A 20,159-nucleotide genomic window follows, 5' to 3' on the forward strand; every position below is an offset into this window, starting at 1 on the left:
ATTAGACTTATGTACATTCAGATTCAATTAAAATATTATTGTGAAAGAAGAAGTTAAACATTTTAGAATTTTTAAATAACGATACGACCAACGAGTACCTACTTTTAAAAGCGTGACATACCAATAAAAAAACTGGCCAAGTATGAATCGGACTCGCACACGAAGGGCTCCGTTTTCGTACTTGTCTCCTCAGTCAGTGCACGTCTTCATATAACGGTACACTCAGACCAAAAGTCGGCCAATGTCGATATAGTCATTGATATTGCTCAGACTTTATTTACAGTTAAAATGAGACAGATTTATGCATATGACAAATCTGTCTCTTTTTAACTGTGACTTGTGTCAAAGTGCGTTTTACAGACATCAGACTAAGTACCATTTTCTTTGTCGAGACAAAAGTACTTTACAGTGCCTTTCTACATTAACGCGAATCGACCAATCAAAGAACCCGTTGGCCGACGAATGGTCCTGAATGTGAACGGACCATGAAATGTATGACTCCGTCCTCCGATCACGTCACAAGTCGCAACACGGTAGTGTGTCTTAACCTTAACTCTTCTTTAAAACCATAATACGAGCATCAAATAAAATATCTATAATCTAGTCTAATAAAGCATTTTAAGCAACAGTGCTAAAGCTAAACCGAAGAAGCTAATCTTGATTTGGCCAGCTCCATTGCAGAAATTGAGGTTGCAGTTGTCAGCTATAAGCCCGAAGCGGTTCTTAACGAAGGACCAGCTGCAGAGGCCGACTCGGCATTCCTCCAAGTAAAGTGGCCTCTCGTTCTCTAGGAAGAGGACTTGGTATGGATCGTTGACCTGGAAGTTGCTGTTTGGTGTGCATCTAGAAATAAAATGAAAGAATTTTAGTAATCGCATCACGTTACAAGCGCGACGCAAAACCATACAGCGCCATCTAGATGTGATAGATAGTAATTATAGTAACTATTCCAATTACTGACGCATACGCTATGTTCACTTGAGCCCTCACCCAATAGCCCCGCTCTAAGCAAGACTCATGGCCTTCCCTGCCCCTGAACTCCTGAGTCTTACATCATCGTCAACCAATAGACGTTCACTGTTGGACACAGGTCTCATGTAGGGATTACTAAAAATAGGGCCTCTGTGAAGAAAGCCAACATTAATTCGTAGAACAAATTCTTTTCTAGGGCCTTCATAAGGAAACTAACGCTAAGCCAACATAGGTATACAACTGTATGATTTTTTTGTAGGGCCATTATAAGTAAACTAACTTTTAGCCAACGCAGATATACAATATGATTTTTTTAGGGTCATTATAAGAAAATCAACGACTAGCCAACAACATAGGCTACTGTCACGTAGTTGTCACTTGTCACCCGTGAGCAATGACTGGTCTGGAATGTTCTAGAGCTCTCTTACTTGTAGAGCACGGCGGCGAGGTTGGCGTTGAAGGGCGTCATGGCGGAGGAGCTCCACTTGCGGCTCTGCGCGACCGCAGTGTGGTAGTTGTCTCCAGTAAGCGGTGCTAAGTCGCGGCGCGCGCCCAAGGCTTGCAGTGTAAGCAGCAGCATTTGAGCTTCCGTGAAGTGGATGACGGCTCGGGGTTGTTGGGGAGTTTCTAGAGAGTAGCAAGGAACCATTAATTGATTATAACACATGGTAAGAAAGTAATGGATGTAATTTTGATGGACATTTGAGATATTTTGCCTGTAAACAGATACTACTTAGCTAATTTTTATATCTAAAAAAACAAGCCTGAAAATTGTACCTTTGTCGACATGGGTCCTGAAGAAATCCATCATGTCCTTAACTCCTGTACATCCGATTTCCTGGTTCTTGGGCGAACCATAGCCGTATTTATAATACGTCAGCAAATCTTCGGAGTATTCCAAACGTTTCAGGTCATCTTTTGTAAATGCCTGAAAATAACAAATTTTATCCTCATAGCCTCAAAACCTGATAAGACAAATTAAGAAAACTAACGGGAAGATGATTTGCTGTAAAAAAAATACCTAGTGACCAGTAGCCAGTGGCATGCAAATAGTTGGAAGACAGGGTAAGCATTCAGATTTCAGGTAGAAATCATTATAATTACTAGCTGCCAGGTCATAATGAAAAATTAGCATTGAGATATATTATTAGGTACAACTGGAGTAGGTAATCAGTGCGTTTGTGCCTCTATGACCAGCACGCCACTGACAGAGTCACGCCACACTAAGGCGAGATCTACGTCACGACCCTGTTGTTGAAGTGCCTTGTCGTATCGGCACATGTCATACAGGCTGTGTGGCACGTCCCGTTGTAGTTGAAGCCGAGACGACCAGTGAGCCAGTGATGACTGTATAGAGGCCATTATAGACTCACGGCACACCAAGGCGAGATCTGCGTGACGGCCCAGGCCTTGTCGTATCGACACATGTCATACAGGCTGTGTAGCACGTCACGCTCGATGTCGTAGTTGAAGCCGAGACGACGAGAGACGTTGTTTATCATCTAGAAAGAAGAATTAAACTAAAATTAAGCTTGATACCATGTATAATAAACTTTCACTTAATAAGACACGTTTTGATCCAAAGTTGTGAAACAATTTTATAACATATAACTTTTCGCATGATGACCTCCAAACTTCGTTTTGAAGAAGGCACGCGATGATGATGATGAACATATAACGGAAGTGATGTCAAGAGACGAGAGATGTTTAAAGGGAAACAACAATGAGATCAAAGAAATATTTCTTTATGCAAACAGACCACGATCTTCAGTAAGTAGATATCTACAATCTACATACTAGATAATATGTAGTTAGGTACATATATACCTACGTATACCTTTAACAAAAAAATAATGGACCGATCCATTATAATTTTAGTTCAGTGTTTCACAAACTTTATTTGGTTTTTCCCAATATTTTGTATATCTATGTCTTTATGCAAACATTCAGTGGACAGATACCTAGATTAATTATAATATAATAATTATTATATTATATAGTAATTAGATAAGGCTAGCTTTAAGTTTTATTGTAATATTTTCAATTAAAAAAATATATATATATTAATTTCGACTATCAATAATTTAAAGTTTATGATTGCACAGTTTTTCCACCATATCGACGAGAAAGCGACTATAGCTATCGACTATTTTTCTCGCTCAAGAAACATACAATTGATGTTTCTCGCTTATCGTCGGCGGTTAGACAGCTGCCTAAAGTTCATCAAACTAGCTTACCTCTTTATATTCCTGCTTGGACTCAAAAATATGTAGCTGTGATAATGTGTCAGCATTTTCCTCGACATCAGCGCTCCAAGACGGACAAAATTTGTATGGCTGCAAAACAAACAAAAAATGTTAAGTTTTTATTAAGTAGGTATGTATTCTATTATTTTCGTTTTACATATCTTGAAGTTCTTGAATTGACTGACTCACAACGGCTTCGCATTTCGCAGTGGCGTGCACAGGAGTTCAAGCCAGTTATAATGAAAAATAAGTATTGATTTATTACAATGAGGGTAAGCAGTGCGTTTATGCCTCTATGAGCTGCACGCCACTGTTTGCAAGGGTACCTTACCCCATATTTTTAAAAATGTCACCGAATTCTCATTTGATCTTTTAATCGTAACCTAAAAGACAATATTATTATTGTTCTGAATGCGTTACCCGTAGTAATTTCTCATCGCTTTCTTTTGAAATGTCGATGTTATCCGCTTGAGCTCTGAACAGGCCTTCTGTAAAGGCCCGGAACGTTGTGCTTGATCGCTGATCGTTCACGTATTTGAACTGGAATAAAGTAACGGAATAGGTTAATTACATAATATATTATGGACTGGAACTTTTGTGTTCAGACCCTAACGGCAGTTACGCACTCCGTGAAAATACGTTCCTTTTTGTTTTGTATGGGAGCTTAGTATGACATATGTAGTAGATAATCGCTGGTATTCTCACGGATTACGAAACCTGCAATGTATAGCGTGTAAAACTCGGGTCAATGCCCCACTTACGACGCGGCATTGACTCTGAGCGGCCTACATACAAAACGTCTGTTGACCTCTAGCGTCAGTCAGATGTTTTACTTGCAATATATCGCAAACTTTTACAAAATCATAGGTTGTTTTAATATTTTGTTTCTCGTTTTTTTGTGGTACCTATCATATCAGTACCTAATCACCAGTACGTACTATCATCTGTCTTCGTTTTTGCCAGCGTTCTGGTTACACCCTGTATAAAAGCCATCCTACTTACCAGATAATCGTGAACGTTATCAGTCAATAGTCCAGGAAACCTTTGCTTCCAAGCCTGCGCGAGCTGCTGACTGGCGATATAGCCATCGCTGGTCAGGTCTCCGGCGAACGAAATGTTTAGTCGAGGGTTCCACTCCCATCGCTCTAGCAGGTTCACGTCTGACATACACATGCGAAGCTGTTGACAAGAAATGTAATGAGAATAGGGTATTTTACCCTTTTTTGAAGAGTTTCTTAATTTGATTATTAAGTGATAATAAACTACCAAAAAATTTACAAAAAAAATATTCGATCGATAAGTGCAATAAAAATGCATTTAAATATGCTGTATCAATACAATTAACTATACTTACATTCTATAGCTAACAAACAAGAATTGAAAGAATTGACTATTAATAAAGCCATAAGGAACATCCGTTTAAGTGTTTCAACGGTAATTTATCGTACTTCAATAGGTATAGGTGGTGTTCGCGTGGCATACGTAATATATTATTTACTAATCAGACGTGAGATTCCATAAGTAGTAAACCGGTTATGTAATACGCATAACAACATCTTATATAGTAATGTTGGTATGGATGCTGCTTTTAGGTAGGAACTTATTTGACTATTGCAAAAGTGCTAATAAGAAAAATGTACCATGGAATTCAGGTCGTAGGTTCACAGTTGATGTAAGAGCAAGATGACGAAAGAATTAACATGTCGGGGTTCCTGTTTATATTATTATGTATTAAAACTAACTGACTAAAGTAACTCTTATAGCAAGCCGTTTGAACAGGGCATACTTTAGTAAACTACCTACCATGCCAAGGACCAACAAATTCCTGAAAGAGCGACTACGCATCGTCAGTTCCTCTGGTGCTGCAAATGTTCATGGGCGGTGGTAATCACTTAACATCAGGTGACCCGCCTGTTCATTTGCTCGCTATCTCTATTAAAAAAAGTATACCGAGTTTCTTGCTGGTTCTTCTCGGTAGGAAAGGCATTCCGAACCAGTGGCAGATTTTTTGACGATTCAAAAATATGTAAATTTTATTTGGATAAAAATTCTTTCTATTTATATATTAAGTACAGAGCCTTAACTCTATAGCTTTTGATTACTTTGCCTGTGTTGTAAGCATATATTATACCCAGTGGCGAGCACAGGGTTTGAGGCCAGGGTAGGCATTAGTTTGGTAGGTACCTGTTTACTGGCAAGTTATAATCAAAAATATGCATTGAGCTAAGCTAAGCTAAGCTATGCTTTCATGCCTCTATGACCTGCATGCTACTGATTATACCTACCGTTAATTGAAAAAAAAATGGAATATTTACCAGACAAAAAGTTTAAAAAAGAACAAAAAGTCAAAAGAATTTAATTGTGCTAGGTACTTACATTGGTGTTTCTAAAGTTGCCATTTCTATAATTGATGATGATGTTATTTTTAAGAACGACCAGTTTCTGCAACCCTGGGAACTCGTCCGCCTCTGGGTTGTGGGAGCCGTGCCGGTTGACCATCCATATTGCGAGTGGTTGACAACCTGTAACCAAAAATACATACCTATCATAATACTGTTTGTACTTGTGCGGGTACTACAAGTCCCGCAAATTGCTAATACGCGTGGCCGCCATTTTAGTGACGTCACCACTAGACTGAAGTTTCGAGCTGATGGTATATTTTTATTTCGGCTGACATCAAAATGATGTCATTTCGATGTTAATGAGACATGGTTCCAATAGCAACAGCAATTTGCGGGACTTATACCTATAAATATCATGATGATAATAATAATAAATGAAAATACAAATTACAATAAAAGTTAAAGCTAGCCTTATCTAATTACTATTCAAATCCATGGTGGAATGGTGCCAAGAATACTGGCTGCATTTCCGCGCTGGACAACCAGGCTAATCCGTTGCGCAAAAAATTAGCCAGCCCTTCTGAGGAAGTTTTATGTCAAAGTCAGAAGTGGTCAGAAGATAAGCTCAGTATACCTACACCTCAAATTTCAGTAGACGCTAAGTCTTTAATCCCAATGGCTCATCCCTCGGACTTATATTCTTATCGTAGTTTCCAGTCTACACACAATTCATCCGTTTAAAGCCATGAAAGTGAGAATTTAATATAAGCTCCTACATATTCGATACAATCGTTACTAAATGAAGCTCTTATAGGTAAATATGTTAAAACTTAAAATCAATAGATTTTGTGATGTATCAATAGGTCCTTTTGCGAACTATTCATATTACTAGTCTAAAAATATAGCATTTTTTTCGAATATCTGTTTAGCGGCTTTATTAGAAAAAAATGCGAAAATATTATTTATATGAGAAACTTTAAAACTGTTTTGATTATTTTGAGGCATTAATATAGCTACCTACTTATAGGTATGTACTTATAGCAAATTAACATGCAATCTTTATTATAATTTTACTATCGTGTGACAAGTCATTAAAGAACCAACTACCTACTTATAGAAAAACCTGCGGAAAGCCCCATACTTACCTACTTTGTGTAAAATTTATGCCTTGTCGTGTCGCGTTCAGGACATCCGTGTATGTACAAACAATAAATTACCTACCCATCCCATTAGTTAATGTTGGTACCTTGACCTAATTAATTTTGTTTTCCACCATAGTATAATTGTAACGAATTCCTGGGAATTAGCCATAATTTGGCGTTAACTGCAAACGGCCTGGCCTTGTCGCCCTGCTAATAAATATTCATCATCGCCATTTACCGTGAACTTTATTATCATTATCTGACTTCCGACCCTCCCCTTACGTACTTAAAACTAGTCCTAATTTTTGCACACCTTTTTTAAGTTAGAGGTTAGAAACCTAATTTTGATTAGTTTTTATTACGATTAGTCTAATATTTAAACGAATTACTATGATTACTTAATGTGAAAAAAATAACGTAGTTTGACATGGAATTTTTAAAACGTGGTTATTGTAAAAGAGTTTGGGCTAAACGGTAAAAAGTTTGGGAAACGCTAAGGTGGTAAAGGCAGTTGTGTGTGAGTCACTGTGCGATATTATCACTAATGTGTAGATGTCGGAGGAGCTCTTTGGCTGCATTATCACTTCCCACGTCTAATTGCAGCCAAGCGAGAGTCTATACCTACATTAAAAAAAAAAAAAGAAAAAAAGAAAATAGAACCAAAAATATTTATCGAGCGCGTCAGATAATGAGAAGGGATGAAATGCCTATGTAAATGTAGTGTATCTCTGCATAGCTCTACCTATCTGCCCGTGCCTGCTCATGTGTAGTGATGTAGGTCAATAAAGACAAGTGTTAGCTGACCTATGTCTGTCCTAGGATTAATAATAGTCTAATACTCCATACCTAAGTATACTACACTACTAGAATGGTGTCCGCAACTTTATCCGCGTGGATTTAGAGTTTTCAAAAATCCCGCAAGAACTTGTCGAATTCCCAGGTAAAACGTCACCAGTATCAAGTACCTATTTGGTACAGAGAACTCATAGAGAACCTTGCATCCTGGAGACGTAGACGGGTAACCTTATTATTCCGGAGAATCAAAGGATTCCTTTTATTTTGAAAAACCTAAAACCTCGCAAAACTTGAATTCTTTCAGAATTGGGTTGAAAAAGTTTTTGACACCATATGTAGTTAAGTACCTAGGTATAGTAGGTATGCGAGAGGTCGAGATAGCAATCGGGAAGGGAAAGCCCCGCACACCCGCACATCCCCCGCGCTATCTTGGTGCGGGCGAGCGCGGGTGATGTCCTGGTGTGCGGGCCGTCACCCCGCCTCATACACCGATTGTCATTTTAACCTGCGCGGACTATATACCTACATAGGCTATGGTAGGTACGAGTAATAGGTACCTACCTACTTGGGCAATGGTACCTACTACATATCGATAACAAGTTCAGTTCTAACGGAACAGCTGAATACACAGACAGATGTAAATTTTGACATATTTCCAGGCTATTGATGTGATAAACAGCCCCCCAATTGTGTAAGAATAACCATTTCATGGCTATCGCAATCGTCAAGAATTCTGCCCTTTGATTGGCTGTGAAAAAATGTAAACAGCGAATCAACCAATCAAAGGGCAGAATTTCTTGACGATTGCGATAGCCATGAAATGGTTATTCTTACACAATTGGGGGGCAGATTGGGCTAAAAATGTACACGTAGGTAGATACTCCTTACTTTAGCAACAACCATGCGTAAATGGTGCACATCCCTGGTACGGGCACACGAATCTACTCATGTAGATTCTACGGGCTAGTTCCATTTGACATTCAGTTTACTAACAGGTGGGTCTGACTGAACCATTACCATATTATGGTGCATATGCTGACTAATCAGCAGGGTGATTCGCTAACTCAGTGTCTAACACTGAATGATAGCCACCTAGCTCATTTGACATTTGTTTTTAATCCATTGAAGGTTTTCTACGAAAAATTATTTAAATGTCACTCAGTGAAACAACAATGTACACCCAACCAATGTCAAACCTGCTCGGTGGCTATCATTCACCGTTAGACACTGAGTTAGCGAATCACCCCACTGGCCTGTCTTACTGTACTTTACTTTTAGTATATTATGGTAAACGGTTATAAGATTAGTTTTTTTAAGGTTGTGTTATTATTATTACTTTCAAAAATGTGATCTCAAATCCACTATCAACGTCATATAGGCTCATACCTAGGTATATGAGTGACAGAGACAACGCTCTACAAAGCCGAAATGTACATTATTTTCTGCCGCGTAGGTACTTTAAGTAGGTACTACAAAGGCTAACTTAGTTGAGTTATCAAATTGAAACAATAGGTACCTACCTACTACATTAGTAGGAATACCATTAATTTAGAGGAAGACTAAATATGGTCTATAAAGAGTGATTAATAATTAATGGTAGGTAGGTACCTAGTACAAGTAAATCTCATGGAAGGTTCTAGAATCATAAACGGTAATTTATGTGTCAGAAGGTGGGCACTGCGTGCAGCGTTCGATATAAAATTTTATGAGCGCTGTCTATTTGCGTTTCGTGTCCCTATTCTTGTACTTAATATCCGTTGGGGAAATGAAGGAAATTACGCGTATATCTAGTACTTACAAACTGTTTTTTTATTTATTTATTCAGATACAATACAGCCTTTGACTGCAATCTCAACTGGTGGTAGGTAAATTGATGATGCAGTGTAAGATGGAAACGGGTTAACCTGTATGGCAGTTTTTATTTAATAAATACTTTAGATAATAAATTTAGAAATGAACTAACTAGATTTAATTTAAAATATAAGCTAAAATCCTATTATATTAACAAATTGTAATGATCCCCATTTTTGTATGAAATGTAATGTAATGAGAGTTTCTATAAACAATTTATATTGTTTATAGAAACACTATTATTATTATTATGTATTAAGAAGTAGACGGAATGACACACTTTTTAAACCTTCGTGGTTTTTTGCTGTGTCTAAATTGGATTGATAAACATTCTCTATGTTGGTAATTTAAAAAAAAAAAAAAAAAATTTAATCCATGCCCCTTTGGTTTGTACACGGCATCGTACCGGAACGTTAAATCGCATAAAATAAAAATAAAAATCTGTTTTAGGTATGCACATGTAAAGACCTTTCTTATTATGATACCCCACTTGATATAGTTATCTTATTTCGAAAATTGAAAATAATAATTATTAGTTCATGACGACAATTTAATTTTTTTTATGTGATGTAACCACAAATTCATGGTTTTCAGATTTTTCCCCGAATGTCTGCTAGAAGACCTACCTACCTGCCAAGTTTCATGATTCTAGGTCAACGGGAAGTAGCTTGTAGGTTTCTTGACAGACAGACAGACAGACAACAAAGTGATCATATAAGGGTTCCGTTTTTCCTTTTGAGGTACGGAACCCTAAAAATGAACCCAAAAAGCGTTGTAAAGTTGTTTTATTTAAGTCGTAAGTACTTATAGTTACTTTGTTAACTTAAACTTATGCTTACTCATTATAAGGAAAATTCCGTACAGACTTAAGCCTCGGAGATTTCCATCCTTGAACTTGTAACTGAATAAATTATTCAGTATAGGTACGTACGTATACCTACACTAGATATAATATTGCACTGAGTCTGAATCGTGAGTTGGTTGTGTTAAGTGACACGCATATGGGGTGCCAGTCAGGCAACCTCCCAGTGTGCCTGGGTGCTGCTGGTCCCTTTTGGATAAGTCCGAGGGGTAGAGCAGTATTCGGACCGGTGCACCTCGGTAACATAGCATGGCTTAATTTCCGCACATGGCCAGCGTGGTAGACTATGGCCAAAACCCTTCTCACTCGAAGAAGAGACCCGTGCTCTGTAGTGAGCCCGGCGATGTGTTGATCATGATGATGATGATGATTTGAGTATTGTGAGCAATGTCATAGCTCAATGTTTATTTATTAGAAAACTAGCTTATTCCCGCGCCTTTGTCCGCGTGGACTACAAAAAAAACTCAAACCCCTTATTTCATCCCCTTAGGGATTGAATTTTCAAAAATCCTTTCTTAGTGGATGCCTTCGTCATATTAGCTACCTGCATGCCAAATTTCAGCCCGATCCGTCCACTAGATTGAGCTTTTGTGCGTTGATTGATCAGTCAGGCAGGCAGTCAGTCACCGTTTTCTTTTATATATTTAGATTTAAATTCATAACATGTTGTTTCCATACTTACGTAAATATGGAAAATCTTCAAAACATAATATGTAAGATTGTATTGAACCATGATAATATCGGCATTGTTACAATTCTATATAGGTACGCTTCGCATAACGCTCAATAACAATAAATACATGACGTTCTATGTTGGTAATGATTCACCAGGAGCTTAGCTAATAGCTTATAGTCACTTTTTCATAGTGGTATGTATCAGGTACCTTTTTTTACAAAGGAAATGCCTGGCGCATACCCCTCCGTCAGGGGAAACGGAGGTGTTATGTGGGACTGGCACCCACTAGAACCTGTGTTCCTCCCTCGACAGACTAGCGGTTGCGCGGGTATCATTAGTATAGTACAGTGGCGTGCAACTCATAGAGGCATAAAAGCGCTGCTTAACCAAGAAATAGTTAACTCGGTTGAAATTGCTCAATTCTCATTATTCTTTTACGGGCTTACCTAACTACTGCTTACCCTGGCTTTAAACCCTATGCACGCCACTGGTATAGTATTGCTACCGCGCTCATGTATCAGGTAGGTACCTACTTACCTACTATAAGCAGACCGAATTTCGCAAATCTCAGCGTATACTAGCCAAATTCGCAGGAGACTATTACTACTATATTTGTTTTCGTTTTCGTAAAAAAACGATTCAAAATGGCCGTCATACAAAACGTAGGTACTACACAATTATATAGGTACTTCACTCTGCTCATTTCAATTACATACAATTACGCAATTGTATTTTGACGGATCCGTATAAATACCAACCATATTAGTGCACAAGCGAACGCACATTTTATATGACAGCCACTACGAATCATATTTTTACGAAAACGAATACGGATGAGTGCACAAACGCCCACCTGGCTCGCTCAGACACCTAATGGGAGCAAACATGAGTGAGCAAAAGCAGGTGCACATCTCTATTCCATTTTTATGGAATCTGACGGCAATTCGACACGACTGGAGAAAGATCAGGCGCAGGATCAACTTCACGTGCTATGAGAATGTCTAAAAGAAAATCCATTTGTGGCGGTTGCCACAATATAAACTAGATGGCGCTGTTCAATCGATGACGTAGTCCCGAACAAATGTACCGCCGACAGTACTCGCACTAACAGAGTGTTCTGCAATCTGGACTATATAATATAGAAATTTCAAGATACAACCGTCGGCCCAGCTGGCGCTACCGAGCACAACCAACCGCTCGGTGGGAGATCTCCCTTTGCTACGGTCGAGCCTGTACACCGCTCCCGTACACATTATTAGTAGGATTTTACGTCCGACACGGGTCTCGAACCCCGGATCTCATAATCAGCAGCCGAGTAAGATAGCCACTAGAGTTACAAGGCTTTATAATGTAACCTTTAGCCTTTAGTGTACGGGGTGAATAGATTTAGATCTAAGATAGGACTGACTTGGTCGCACCCTTGGCTTGCGTCCACCTGCCTAGGTCTACCCCCTATACCTGGCATTAGTGACATGGAACGGATCTGTGATACGATTGATAAGCCACGCTTGGGGACATGCCGTTGGCAAGTATATCCACCATACAACCTCTAACTTCATCATCATCATGATCAACCCATCGCCGGCTCACTACAGAGCACGGGGTCTCCTCTCAGAGTGAGAAGGGTTTTGGCCATAGTCTACCACGCTGGCCATGTGCGGATTGGTAGACTTCACATACCTTTGAGAACATTATGGAGAACTCTCTGGCATGCAGGTTTCCTCACGATGTTTTCCTTCACCGTTAAAGGAAGTGATATTTAATTACTTGAAACGCACATAACTCCGAAAAGTTAGAGGTGTGTGCCCGGGGATCGAACCCCCGACCTCCGATTAGAAGGCGGACGTCCTAACCACTAGGCTATCACACCTCTAACTTGAAGGTTAGTATTTACGCATGCACGGATCTAGATAAGCTAGAGGTTAGTATATACTCTATTCTTGTTGTTTTTTATGGATCCGTATCTCCAGGGAAAAAGGAACCATTGTAGGATTACTTCGTTGTCTGTCTGCCTATCAAGACCCCGGACCTTACAAGGAGATCAAAACTTATAAGTGTACTTCCCGTTGATCTAGAAAAGCAATATCTTACATTACAGCACAAGTAAAGAGGAAAACCTGAAAACTGTGAATTTATGGTTACATCACAAAAAGAAATTAAAGAGTGTCAAGTATTTCTTGCATTATGATACGGAATCCTTCGTGTGCGAGTTTGTCTCGCACTTGACCGGTTTTGGAGTACCTAGTAAGTAGGTAAGTTGCCCCGACTTCTATAGGTAGGTAGCCCTAGTACCTATTTCTATCTACCACGAGTTATTTGACCTTTTCAAGGTTATATGGTTGTTATTTTGATTACCTACCTACTTAAAACCGGTTTCAAGGTTACCATTAACCAAAAATTAGCAAATTCAATAGATCAAATTAAAGGGACAAAGAGTCTACTGTTGCATGACGTCATACAACTCAGGTACGTCAGGTATATTTATGTATGAACCTTCTTAAGGTTAATTAGATACCTATCTAATACCTACTGGTAATCTAAGAGGAGTGCAAGAGGGAGTGGCACGCAATCACTACTATAGGTAATTCAGACTTTTGATTAATTTGGCAAAAACTCAGATAATTTTAGGGTTCCGTACCTCAAAAGGAAAAACGGAACCCTTATAGGATCACTTTGTTGTCTGTCTGTCTGTCTGTCAGTCAAGAAACCTACAGGGTACTTCCCGTTGACCTAGATTCATGAAATTTGGCAGGTAGGTAGATCTTATATCTGACATTTGGGGAAAAATCTGAAAACCGTGAATTTAGGGTTAGATCACACAAAAAAAATTAAATTGTGGTCATGAACTAATAATTAGTATTTTCAACTTTCGAAGTGAGATAACTATATCAAGTGGGGTATCATATGAATGGTCTTCACCTGTACATTCTAAACCAGTTTTTTATTTATTTTTATGCATCATAGTTTTTGAATTATCATGCAAAATGCCGAAAAAATACGACTGTAGTACGGAACCCTCATTGCGCGAGCCTGACTCGCACTTGGCCGGTTTTTTTGTCACACAATAAAACACACGTTTCTATGTGATTCTTTTCCACGCATCTAGGTGTGACTTTTTATTACTAAGCCTCCGCTGGCCGTTCGCCTGTCCGTCAGCGAGCTGTATCTCATGAACCGTAATAGGTAGAGGTGAAATATTCACAGAGTATGTATATATGTATCTATTGCCACTATAATACGACAACTAATGGTAAGGAACCCTTCACGTGCGAGTCCGACTCGCACTAGACCGGAACAAGGTTAACTATAAACATTTTTTTAAATTCATAAATTTGATAGACCTAAGATTTGCTATACAAATAGCCAAAAGTTCATATTTATTAAGCACTAGCTGATGCCCACGACTTCGTCCGCGTGGATTTAAGGTTTTTTAAATCCTGTGGGAACTCTTTGATTTTGCCCTTTCCCGGGATGTAAGCTACCTCTGTACCAAATTTCATCAAAATCGGTTAAACCGTTGACCCGTGAAAAGCTAGCTGACAGACAGACACACTTTCGCATTTAGTTGCCTACACCAAGTAGGTATCATGACAAAATACATAATAGGTAGGTAGGTACTAGGTACCTACTTCCGCTTTAGTCAATTACAAGTCTATTATATTCACATGCAGTTCGTTCAAGGTTGTATCATCCCTGTGATGTGGCACAGAACAGAACAATATAAGTGTAGATGTACCGTAAACCTATTTTTTTTATAAAAAGTATACGTACCTATAATCAGCCTCAATAGCTCAACGGGTAAAGGAATGAACTGAAAACCGAAAGGTCAACGGTGCGAACCCCGCCCGTTGCACTATTGTCGTACCCTACTCCTAGTACAAGCTTGACGCTTAGTTGGAGAGGAAAGGGGAATATTAGTCATTTAATATGGCTAATATTCTTTTTAAAAAAAAAGAACGACCAAGGCGTCGCGCGTCCTATCCTATTACGTGATGCTCGAACATAATTACGAAGAGAATGGGGTCAGAATTCAGAACAATGTCACGATTGATCACGAAGGGGGAAGAGGGTGTTGTGAATATCACGTTTCCATTTACTTAGCACGTGCACGTGTATAAAAAAAAAAGATTCCGACGAATTGAGAACCTCCTCCTTTTTTTGAAGTCGGTTAAAAAGTGGCCTAAAAACGGAAAACTCTTGATTAGATTTTAGTGAGGTTTGCACCATCATAAACATTAATTCAGGTCCAAGGTTTATTTTATAACTATAATATATTCATGTATTTTTTTAATATTTAACGAGTTAAATAATTAACGATAATTCACTATTTAGCTCGTATGTAATATGTAAGTGAAAAAAAGTTCACCTGTAACGACCTCTTAAAAGTTAGGGTAAGTCCGCTAAAAAATAAAAACAGGCAGCTGTAGCTATCTATAACCGCGAGCGAAGCAAGCGCAAGGTCTTATGGGTGTACTAATAATTTTATTGATCATCATTACCATCTCAAATTATGGCCACTGGCCCACTCCTGAGCACAAAAATGAGAATAGACCAACTTGACCGAGTGCAGATTGGCAGACTGACACGCCTTTGAGAACATTATGAAGAAACTCTCAGGCATGCAGGTTTCCTCGCGATGTTTCTTTTACCGTTGATGTAAGTGATATATTTTAGGTAATTAATGATTTTAAGCTTATTTCGTGGTTTAACGACATATTCCAGCGAAGCTCCAGTGAAGTTCCAGCGAAAAGAACAAGAAAAAGGGTAGTTCGCTCTGCCCATGACAGCTCGAACTACATCTCTCGCAGCACCGCAGTCCCGTCGTGACCACGACCCGTGCAATTGGGTTGAAATATCGACAAATGAAAACTTCAAATTAATCGTGGTATGTACCTGTTATCTATATTAAAATATTTAGGTAATTGTTTAAAACCATAATAAATTCTAAAAGTTATAAGCGCGTGCCCGGGATAGTACCCTAGATTGCCCGAATAGGAGCCCGAGGTCTTAACCACTAGACTATATAGGCTATCACCGCTTAAGGTATATTGGTATAAATGATTTGTTTAGTCTTGCGCTTCCTTTCCACACCTTTGGTTTATTTTTGTCACGGTGCCCATGAGCATGGCTCGGATAATGGGAACTATAAAATCGTCTATTAGCGTACCTATCTCCTCATTCGTTGCGTCACGCCTTGGAGGCGCTCCAAGATTTCGTTAATAATACAATTAATCTGATAAATTGCTGATGAGGTAAACTATTTTTTGATTAACTAGATTTTTTCGGTGGGAGACTTCGGCCGTGGCTAGTTACCACCCTACCGGCAAAGCCGTGCCGCCAAGCGATTTAGCGTTCTGGTACGATGCATTGATACCGAAAGGGCATGGGTTTAATAAAAACTGCCAAGACCCTTTCCAAGTTAGCCTGCTTCCATGTTGTGCAGTTTCCGTCGCATCGCGTTCCTATAATATTATGCAATTTGTGGCTGGAAAAAACGATGTGACATAGATTTATCAATTAACTAACCAGCACGTTGGAAAGCCTAGAGCGCCGTGAGATGCAAGCTCTGTTGTATCGCCTTAATAACTGCGGAGTGTTCTGAGGAGTTGTTTTTACCTAATTCCCTTCTCTTTTTTCTTTAACCGCACCGCACGCCACCGTAAGCAATGTCACCTATTCTTATACTACCTGGGTGCCTGCTGCACTTCGGCCGCCCGAATTGTGCCAATCTTTTTTTTCACGCACATGCAAACTATGGAACCAACTCCCTTCGTCGATATTCCCACTAGATTTCAACATGGGGTTATTCAAGGGACGAATGAACAAATTCGTGAAAAGCTGACAACCGCCTTGGCGGTTCCTCTGGTGTTGCAAATATTCATTGGCGGCGGTAATTACTTAACGTCAGGTGACCCGCTTGCCCGTTTGCTTAACATCAGTTTGATCCGGCTGAGTTTGTTGTGGGCTCTTCTCATACCTGGGTGCATTTGGAACCCTCGTAGCTTTAGTTTTAAGTTTGCGTAATAATTATCACCACTATATCTTACAAACCAGACCATCAAAAAGAGTAATTTTAATTTATTACCTACCTATTTTGAATAAATCATTTGACTTTGACTTTGATAGTTTAGTTAGCGCACTATTCTCTGTCGTGTGAGAAAGCACAGTGAACTTGCGAAATTCCATTTTTAAAAAACTAACTTACCCGGAACATCATGAGCTCTGTTCACAGGGATGCCTTTGTTCGCGAAGGTGTAAGCGGTCTTCGTGCCAAAGAGTAGGTAGGGGTCTTCATCCGCAGACCTGCAACTCTCTTCCTGCCCGTTCACTATCGCAAGGCACAGTGCGAAGAGCAATGCTAACCGCATTTTTACGCTGTGAAAATTAATTTTTTGAAGTACTTAGGTATCTTTTTAAATTACGGTAGGTATTTACGTAAGTATCTTGAAGAATTCTGTTTTTGTTGATTCTGACGGTTGAACTAGGTACATAAATATTTTAATAAAATTAATGGAATAGTGAAAAAAATAATTTGTTTGGTGAATGAACACGATGTCAGAAATTCAGAATAAGCTAGATCTAAAACTTTATTTGATTTTATCACGCTCGTAGACGTAGGTGCCAAAAAAAGGTTGATTTATTATAAGTCTGCACTCTGCACGGTTGATGAGAAAAGATAAAGAAGGTAAAAATGAAGTTTAGTTTGATTACCTACCTAACTATAGGTAACCTCTTCACACGTAGGTACCTACATAAGTTTTGTAAGGTAGGTAGGTAGGTAGGTACTTTTATAATTAACTGAGTCGCATTTTAGGGTTCCGTGCCTCAAAAGGAAAAACGGAACCCTTATAGGACCACTATGTTGTCTGTCTGTCTGTCCGTCTGTCTGTCAAGAAACCTACAGGGTACTTCCCGTTGACCTAGAATCATGAAATTTGGCAGGAAGGTGGGTCTTATAGCTGGCATTAGGGGAAAAAATCTGAAAACCGTGAATTTGTGATTACATCAGAAGAAAAAAATTAAAATGTATTTCGAACAAATATTGCTATTTTTGACATTCAAAGTAAGATGACTAGGATATCAAGTGGGGTATCATATGAAAGGGCTTTACCTTTACATTCTTAAACAGATTTTTATTTATTTTTATACATAATAGTTTTTAATCTATCGTACAAAATGTCGATAAAATACAATTGTAGAACCCTCAGTGGGTCTCACTCGCACTTGACCGGTTTTTTTGTACCTATGTACCTACTAACTATGAAAGTTATTCTTGTTTATTCTTAAAACTTAGAACAATTTCTGTGGGCTAGCATAATTATCTACTTTAGCAAAATAAAAGAAAATTGTAGTGTACTAAGCATGTTTTCTCGCGACCTCCATAAATTACCAAAACAAAATGCGTCACGCCGGCGCCTAAACTAAACATGAACTTCTTTACCTAGGTAAAACCATAAATGAAAACACAAATAACACTGAACTTCACAGTCATACAAAAAAAAGTAAAATTGACGCCAAAAATACCTTTTTCGCGGGAACACAGTAATTTATGATGGAGTTTTTACTCTGTGGTTAGCGCGGAAAACGCGGCGTGCTAGATGCAATAGAGCGGATGAACTGACTTGCCCGCAGGCCGCAAGGAAAATGAAACAGGCTTTGGTTTTGCTATAGAGTCATAACAGGTAGAGCGGCTATTGAGAACATTTTAATAAAATGTAATGTTATCTGCGATCTACAAGTCAGACAACATGTACCAGGCTCTGCTAAATAAAGGATTTTTTGAATAAGTATATCGACTGTGAAATAGCAACATGTCCTACATCTCGTGATGATTTCAAACTATGCTGATTTCAAACTAGGTACTTTGCAGTGTCAAAGTTCATTATATTTATGTACTTATCTAGTAATCCTGTTAAGTTTTTAAAATTGAGATAATTAGTACCTACGCGGTTGCCATTGCCAGTTCACAATCGATATAGTTACCTACAGCCATCGCGCGCTATCAGTATATGTTGTAAACTGTAGTATCTACATATTTTTACGATGTTTTCCTTCACGTAAAGCGAATTTAAAATATAAGTTAACTCATTAAGTTTTTGGAGTACAACTAAGTTTCGTACAGCACCTCGTAACTTCACTCGTTTCTCAGCAGACTGTAGTTAGGTACAATACAACTGTAAGTTAGAATTGTGAACGGGTTCTTCACAAATTAGACAATTAGCCGCTTTTAACGTTCGTCGCTTTGCTAATAAACATTTAAATATCTTAGGCTGTACGCACAGTCGTGTGCTACATAAGTTCACAAAAAAATGAATTGACATCGCGAGTAGCCATCGTAATGAATGAAATACGGTACACGTAATTACGGTGGGAGTGTAGGACGCAACAATCGGAAAAAGATGCTGTCAGGAATTAATGTATTTGAGAGAGCCGTTTTAAGAAAATGCAGGTAGGATGAAAACTTTATAGAAAACTTCAATCAAGGAGGACTAACTTCAAGGAACTCGCATAAAGAATAAACTCTACCTAGGTAGGTTCGTACCTATATAGGTAGGTAACTACTTTATGTAGCAACCCGCCCCGGCTTCGCACGGGTAGCTTATTACAATTTTCGTAGGGATCTCCATTTTTTTGAAAACAAAATATAGTGCAGGAATAATGTAGCTTTCTACTGGTGAAAGAATTTTCAAAATCAGTTCTGTAGTTCCATAAAATCGTTGTTAAAAGAAACTTACAATTTATGGCGATGTTTTTGGTTACCTACGTTTTTCATTTCGTTTTGAAAATAAAGGGGGGGAGGGGTCGACACATAGATGGGCAGACGGACACTGCACCGCAGCGCAGCGCACCGCACCGTAGCGCACCGCACCGCACCGCAGCGCACCGTACCGTGTACGTGCAGTTGTACAAGAAATAAAACTTTCATTTTTTTATTTTTATGGCAGCCATTTAATTTTTTTATTATTTGTTGTTATAGCGTAGCGGCAATAGAAATACATATTTCTGTGAAACTTTCAACTCTACCTTCACGAGATCCAGCCCGTTGACAGACAGACGGACGGACAGAGTACGGGCAGCGGAGGCTTATTAATAGGGTCCCATTGGCACCCTTTTCCCTAAAAATGGCATCTCCATACAATTTTGGCTGATTTATGCAAAGTTAACGTTAACTTTGAATAGATACCTACGTCTTACACTAGGGATTATGTATTGTGAGCTTATAGTAAACATTATCTACTTGCTTTAACGGTGAAGGAAAAAATCTCGAGGAAA

At 38.8% G+C, this 20,159-nt stretch overlaps 1 protein-coding gene across 1 annotated transcript; it reads right to left on the reverse strand.

Annotated features, from left to right (window-relative positions):
* Positions 1-589: 589 nt before the first annotated feature.
* LOC117987784 (multiple inositol polyphosphate phosphatase 1-like) lies at positions 590-18,521 on the reverse strand. Its single transcript, XM_034974840.2, has 10 exons — positions 18,411-18,521; positions 17,092-17,261; positions 5,595-5,740; positions 4,221-4,397; positions 3,639-3,758; positions 3,210-3,308; positions 2,346-2,474; positions 1,750-1,900; positions 1,401-1,599; positions 590-843 (listed from the first exon to the last, which is right to left on the reverse strand). Exons 2-10 carry the CDS (start codon positions 17,252-17,254, stop codon positions 606-608), a joined length of 1,422 nt encoding a protein of 473 aa, XP_034830731.1. The 5' UTR covers positions 17,255-17,261; positions 18,411-18,521; the 3' UTR covers positions 590-605.
* Between the last annotated feature and the right edge of the window lie 1,638 nt (positions 18,522-20,159).

The sequence above is a fragment of the Maniola hyperantus genome, chromosome 13 (assembly GCF_902806685.2).
Source record: "Maniola hyperantus chromosome 13, iAphHyp1.2, whole genome shotgun sequence".
Lineage (NCBI taxonomy): Eukaryota > Metazoa > Arthropoda > Insecta > Lepidoptera > Nymphalidae > Maniola > Maniola hyperantus.